This window comes from Temnothorax curvispinosus, unplaced genomic scaffold, assembly GCF_003070985.1.
Source record: "Temnothorax curvispinosus isolate PA1 unplaced genomic scaffold, ASM307098v1 QBEX01007135.1, whole genome shotgun sequence".
In the NCBI taxonomy this organism is placed as follows: domain Eukaryota; kingdom Metazoa; phylum Arthropoda; class Insecta; order Hymenoptera; family Formicidae; genus Temnothorax; species Temnothorax curvispinosus.
The window spans coordinates 420301-427676 of NW_020216915.1; the positions used below are offsets into that span (position 1 = coordinate 420301).

The following is a 7376-nucleotide window of genomic DNA, read 5'->3' on the forward strand; positions in this document are numbered from 1 at the left end:
CTGCGAGCTGCCGTCGTATTAATCACAATCGTTACAGATAACCCTGCGCGGTCGTCGTCAGGGCTGTCAAAGAGAGCGCCGATCATGAAAGCCAAGTGGAACATGTAGTTCAAGATCAGCTGCCGCGCGAACGCGGCTGGCGAGAAATGTTCGTGTATATATACGCGGACCGATTCATATCTCTGCGTCAACTTTACGGGTTGTAACGCTCGCACGTTACACGTGTACTATCCGCAATTTACATGATTATCTTTTTTTTATCTCTCCTCTTTTTTATTAGCTGCGACACGTGCAGCATCCGGAACGGTAACGTCTCACCCTAGCATTGAGATAGATTCCTTATTCGAGATAAGTCGAGTTTATTGATTTGCTAGACGTTTTTCTATATCATAGCTTATTCTCCAGGTTTCAAACAATAGTGCCTAAGAGAAAGAGAGATCGATTGAAATCAGGAAACTACACCGTGTCGTCCCGTCTCGATGAGACCAAGCATAATTACGCGGATAGACCCGTAAGCTGTGAGTCATCTCATAATGTTGGAAATTGCACGGGAATCGCGTTTTAAGTCAATGCTTCGCGGAACCTGTTCATCGATGTTTCATACGTACACACCCTTCGGCGACTCATAAATCGTGCGCATAGACAAGTCGCATTCGCGAATAAATTTTTGCCACTTCTACGTCTGTTCGGTACAGGTGCTATATTTGCTCACGCGTCAGAGAATATAACCGCCGTGTAACACGCGTGTAAAAACGCCTTCAACAGCGTATTTAGAAATTAGAGTCGAAGATCCTTGTACACAATAAATGTCGAAATTGCAATTACCTTCAAGTTATAAGCGATAAAAGTTGGCGAATATTAGTATCGCGTAGAGAGAATGCTTAAGTTTATAATTGTGATAATTAAGCCGAAGCCGAAACAGGCGAGCGAGCGTGAACAAACATGACTAAACAACTTGTTTCAATGAACGGCGACAACGGTCGCAATTATCGAGCTTGTTCATGCATTCCATGCGACAGATTGCAGTCTGTCGTTCCTACACGTGTATCGATCTATCGTTTATTTATTAATCTTAATAATTCAGATGATTTTGGTTTCTTAATTGCTACGTATAATGATAAGTTCAAGACATTTTCAATTACTTTAAATATATAACAAAAATCTCAAATATTATTCTAAAGAGCAAGATTTTTTTCAAAGTCGCGAATATTTCGAAAAAAGATTGTTGAAGGTCTTAAATGTTTCAAAGACACATTCTTCTTTTTTGTAACACAAAACGCTTGGCAGAATAAAATATTTCCGCCCCAGCTCGGACATAATCTCTATTTTATAAAAATCAATCAATCGTTTTCACTCACGCTTTAGTTGCTTTTAATATTTACCTGGATCTCTCCTGCGTTGTCGTCCTTCGTCTCGTGTCACTTACGAGATACTCACTCGCAAGATTGAATGAATAGTCGAAAAACGATGGTATTGCACGTGCAGTATTTTGCATACCGTTAATCACACGAGGCATATGCGCACTTCGTTATTAAGATAGAAAAACAACGTGACGAAGATGCAATCGTTTAAAGCTATTATCCGCTCGAGACCCGCGACATCTCGTAAATTAACGTGATAAATAAACCTTGAATGGGCAAAGAGTTTTAACGTGTCGCCGATATATGTACAAACTTCGAATTTGCGCGCTACGCGATTAACAGATATTTAAATATAAAATTATAACTCTACTTGCTAATTAAATGCGTCGCGAGACGGCGTCGATCCGCGCATTTGTGACGTCCCGTTAATGAACGTCATTGATGAAAAATTTGAAAAGCGGCATCTGCAATTCCTATACGCGCGATACGATTTAAGTTATGAAGTTTACGCTAATTCTCAAATCACGCTAATTAAAGTGAAAATGTGCAATATCGAAATTCCGCGAAATATTGATAAACTACAGTTTTTATGTACCACACACAGTTTTTAGTTATTTAAATCACTGATGTGGTCAATAATCGTATTCCGCGCTTTCAATTCGAAACTATAGTAAGCAAATTCTATGTACAAAAGTGCAGAAGAAAAGATTTGAAGTGCGGTGCGTGATTCATTCAAAGAGATAACGATTACGTGAATAGCGCAATGAAGCAATTAAGTAATTTATGAGACTCCAAGATACATCGGGCGAGATATCTACTTCGAGAGACAGCCGTCGCCTCGAGAAACTTACGAATCGTTATAGGTTTAAGAATTGATTAATCGCACGGATTGATTAATTATAAGACGCGATCACGTTTAGGGCGCCTCGTGATATTTTTTCCGATCAACGCGATATCTACCGAACGTTGCCTACTGCCCGAGTCTCACTTCACGAATACATACCAGCATTGTGAATACATACAATACATGTGCCAGAATAATAAAAAGTCGACAGAGGATTAAAAATTATACAAATATTTTCTAGGCTCTATTCATTTCCGAGCCTAGTCATTTCAAGGCAATCGATTTTAACATTAGTTCATTTGTAGTATATATTTTTATATTCTTAATATTTAATATTTTAATTTTTTCTGTAATAATTGTAGGAATAAATAAATTCCTACAATTATTATAGAAAAAAATAGAAATAAATATTCAGATATTTCATGAGATTAATACGGAACACTTTACCGTTACATTAATTATCATTTTAAACACTGTAAAAAAGTTTTGTAAAATTACAACTATTATAGTGGGTAATTTTGAGACCCACTATAATAGGTGTAAATTTCCACGCATTTGTAATTTTTGTAATTGTAATACAAAATTACTTTAATTAGTTTTTCCTTCCGTACTGCAAAATTACAAATGCGTGGACACCTATTATAGTGAATCTCAAAATTACCCACTATAATAGTTGTAATTTTACAAAATTTTTTTACAGTAAATAAAGGATTTTGATGTAAAACGTCTAATAAATAATTGTTAGAAAAAGATTCCATGATTCTTTTATAACATCTCATTTCTCATACGTACATTCTATTCACGTTTGTAATATAGTTTTGATAAATCCATTGCCTTGACATTGAAATAAAAAAATCACTCACCAGCCGATGCGCAACAGCGGAGTTGTAAGTCGTAAAACCCTGCGTTGATCTGTAACAGAAAAATATTTTTACATTAAAGCAGTAGCTAAGATAATCAATACTTTAAGTAAATAATTATCGCGCCCGTTAAAATGTCATTTTAACATATCTGATTTTAAAATGCTAGTGCGCGAAACGATCGCGGCCGAAGCGAGCGGTTGCATATTTCCGTATTAACTCGTAGAGTAATTAATCCCCGAAAAACTGCAAGTAATATTACGATCGCAATATTACGACCGAATAAGAGAGAGACGCGACGTAATATATCTCTTCTCACATTCTCACATCTGCCGGAGATCGAACGGATCGAACTCCGATCGAAATTGCACCGGAGTAAACCATAAACGATATTGTACGAATAATGATTCGAGTATATAATGAGCGAATCACGCGCTTGAGAAAGGAATCCGTCACGGGACAGCAAAATAACGAACGAATAATAATTACTCACCTCACGGTTGCTCCGCCGTCGCCCGATGCCTCCCAGGCCCCCTCCTCCTCTCCTCGCTCCTTCTCCGTTGTCGCATCTCCGTCGACGCACTCACTCGCGACGTTCACTCGCTCACTCACGCGAAAATATCGTCACTTATGATCGCGCGACACTTTGCACGGCACTTCCGGTATTAATCTCGCGACGCGGCGCGTACTTAATTACACGGCGACGGAAGAATTACGGCGGAGAAGCTTGGAGAAGCGTACGAACAAAGCTGTACGATCCGCTCGACGCCCGTCGTCGCCCATAATGCCCCGCAGGTAGATGGCGGACAGAATTTCGTAAATCGCGCGGCCAACTTCACTCGCCACTCTCGCAACCGGAGCAACCGTCGCGATGACGCTGCACTTGCCCCTTATGAGGCGATTTTCGTTGACAATTAAATCATCGATTTATGAACAGTCTATCCTCCATGATCGCCAGATATCGAAACACAATTAAATATAAAGTTAAACGCGTACGACGTTAATAGAGACTGCGATCGCTAATAATTAAATACGTCGCGGCGTCACTCGACTTAAGAATTCGCTCGTATCCTTTACCCGTGTTCCGAAAACGACGCAACTTCATGCAGAAGTCGTGCGACACGACGCGATCAAGTTAACGGTTGAGAAAAGCGAGACCATTAACGAATGCGATATACCTCGGCATCCGTATCAGTTCCGCGAAGCACATGTATTCGATATACATATCACATACTCACATACATCGCATATATCACAGTTTTTCGTAATCTCAACCGCCACGCAGGTACATACGTTACTCCGCGCCGTGACCTGCGATCCGAGGGCAATGACGTCACAGTGCTGGGTCGCGGTGCCGCGGAGCAACTTGAATAGTGGGGGTAGTGGGGGTAGGCAACTAGCGCGGCGCTCGTTCGACGCACGTAGTTATTTTTCCAACTCCGCGCTCCGTCTCCACCACCACGTCCACCACTCAGGTTGCCGCGAGCCGTTGGCGTCACGCGATTCACGCGCCGCGGCCCTACCTTAGCATAACTTTTCTCGGGATTCGCTTCGTGCATGAAAACACGTAACGCCGCGTGACGGTTAAAGGGCCATCTACAATGAGTCGCAGTCGCAAGAGTCGTAAGAAATTGACCAATCACAGTTCGTTATTCTTCTACCGCAAGGAGAATAATAGACTGTGATTAGTCAATTTTTTAAGACTCTTACGACTGCGACTCATTGTAGATAGCCCTTAAATGTAATACTTGGACTGACACAATTTATGAAACGTGTATAAAGAGAATTAAAACAAAATCGTTTTTAATGCACTATTATAATTATACAATCTAAATATCGCATGAACGTATTATAATTTTGTGTAATTATTAATACTATGATTTTTATGTCATAAAATATGTTAAATATTGACCTGTAAACTGAGAAAAATATTATCTTAACCAATAACAATTTCTTGTATTTTTCTTCTTAGAGACTGATAAAGTGTTAAAAATGAATATAATTTTGAGAACAGGGTTTAAAGAGATTACTCATTCAATTGATTTTCATCCTCAAGCCATTGTAAAAGGGAAAAAATTAGCTGTATCTCATGTTAAAAGAGTCGAAGAAAGATACACAAATGACACTGGTATTTTGATAACAGGTAGTGTCGTACGTCAAACTTCTGTCACTTTGAATTAAAATATATATACGTTGTTACGTATTTATTTTGTGGCAATTTCGATTCGGTATATTGACGCGATTACATTCACAGAAAATATTAAACAAATTATAGATAATAATTTACAATTTAATAGCTAATTAATTAATAACAGTAGAAATAATAAAGCATTTCATAGATATTAATTAATGATATTTCATGTGTTATTTTATGTTAAAGAACAATCGAATAACATCTTCATTTCTATTATCTAAAAATGCATCTACGCGATTTCTTCTCCCATCAACTGTAACTTAAATGAACCTCGTAGATGCGTCTTCGATAATAAGTAGTGAAATTTTCGCTTATTCATCATTAAGTACTGTGAATTAATTTATCAAATTTCTAACGTGTCATTTATCTAAACCGTATCTTTTATCGTCAAGAATAGCTATATCATTTTTATTCTCAGCGATTTCTACGCCTTGCTCCTCTAGTATATTTTTCTGTTAGTGGTTTCTAAAACAAATCTTAATGTTTACAGAGTTGCAAGGAGCAAACGTGCGCTTCGATAGACAATGGGCCGCATTGAAAGGAGTCGGCAAATGACTCTTGTCAACGTGAGAGCTTCAAGTTGTCGCAATCGACGGCCGGTTGGCCCTCGACCCCCATCGTTCTGCCTCTCGTCACTACTTGACGCTCCTACGTTTCTATTCACCCTTCCTTCATTTTGTCTCAATTTAATTGACACGCTTTTCGCGAAACTTCTCGTCGCCTTCTCTCCTGTGACATCAAAGGAATTTTTAAACGGTATGTAAAAACAGAGTTTTTTTATTAAAATTTTTACGAGCTTTTTTAACTCTGTTTTATATGCATAAAATTTTAACTTTATTCCTTATCAGATAAATAAAAAGAGGCAATAAGAGCCAGGAGCGGTAATTGGTGCGCAATAATTTATATTCTCAATCTTTATCATCTCAGTCAATCTTTATCATCTCATCTCTATATCATCAATATTTTATGTATTATGTATTATGAATAAAATCAATATTTTATGTATTGATTGAGAAGGCGCGCACCAGTTATCGTGCCTGGCTCTTATCGTCTCTTTATTTATCTGATTTATTTAAGAGAGCTTTTATACACTTTATTTAATTCATTCTTTATCCTAAAAAAAAAACTTTGTTCCTCAGATGTGACAGAATGAAGTTGTTCGTCTTCTTCTCTTCGTCCTCGGCTACTTCCACCTACTCCCACGACAATCCATCTAAGCAACAGCGACACCGACGAACCAACGACACGAATGAGGTGTGCGCGAATCCCCCCACCTTTTTCGCTACGGATGACCTCCTCGTGGTCGCGTTCGAACAGCTTCGCAGGGATAAATGTACACTTGACGTCGTCCACGAGGCTTTTAGCGTCGGCAGAACGAGACCGTCGCTCGTGTTAGTCGTGCTCGATCGGTGGAACGGAATTTCGTACGACGACGACGACGGAGAAGTTGTTGCGTGAACCAGCAATTGATCAATGGACCATCGTAAGTGATCATTATCAAGGATTGAAACGAATTTTACTTTCGTGGAGTTCGTCTTCGGTGGAACCGACGGGATGTTGGACCGCATCAATGGCAACTTCGTAAGTCATCGTCGATACCAGGGTGACTGTCTTCTACAGTGATTTTAATGCTAGAAGGACGAAGATCTTTCATTATTATTTTAATAAATGCTGAATTAATAAATAGCGTGATCTTTATATCTCAGAAAATCGCGTAATTCTAATTGGTGAAAAATCGCAAAATTTGAAGACTTTGATAAAAATTAAGTGACCTACGATTGAGATAAGAGAAGACTCTGTAACCAGCGAAATAATGAGTGTACTCCTTCTAGTGTTAATAATCGTGAATGTTTATCCAGATGAAATTTGTTTGTTTTCAAGTGTTGAAATTATCTCTTAAGTGGATTTTACATATTACGTTTATACCCTGTATTTCGTACTCGAATTAATATGGCGGTTATGGTTTATGGTATTTTGCATAAGAACGATCGTTAGAAAATATAATAGATGCAAGGTTTCTCGGCATTCATGAATCATCTCCATTCGTTAGATCATAATGCATGATACTTAAAGCATACCACAATTACATGTAACGATGACCTCGTTTGTACGCTCAT

The 7376-nt window shown here is 38.5% G+C and overlaps 1 protein-coding gene across 1 annotated transcript in view; it reads left to right on the top strand.

Annotated features, from left to right (window-relative positions):
* The first annotated feature begins 6582 nt into the window (after window positions 1-6582).
* LOC112456751 (angiotensin-converting enzyme-like) overlaps window positions 6583-7376 on the top strand; it is a 48618-nt gene continuing 47824 nt past the window's right edge. Inside the window, exon 1 of the mRNA XM_025019485.1 lies at window positions 6583-6840. Coding sequence (XP_024875253.1) covers window positions 6814-6840 — 27 coding nt within the window. The 5' untranslated portion in view covers window positions 6583-6813. The remainder of the gene's footprint in view (window positions 6841-7376) is intronic.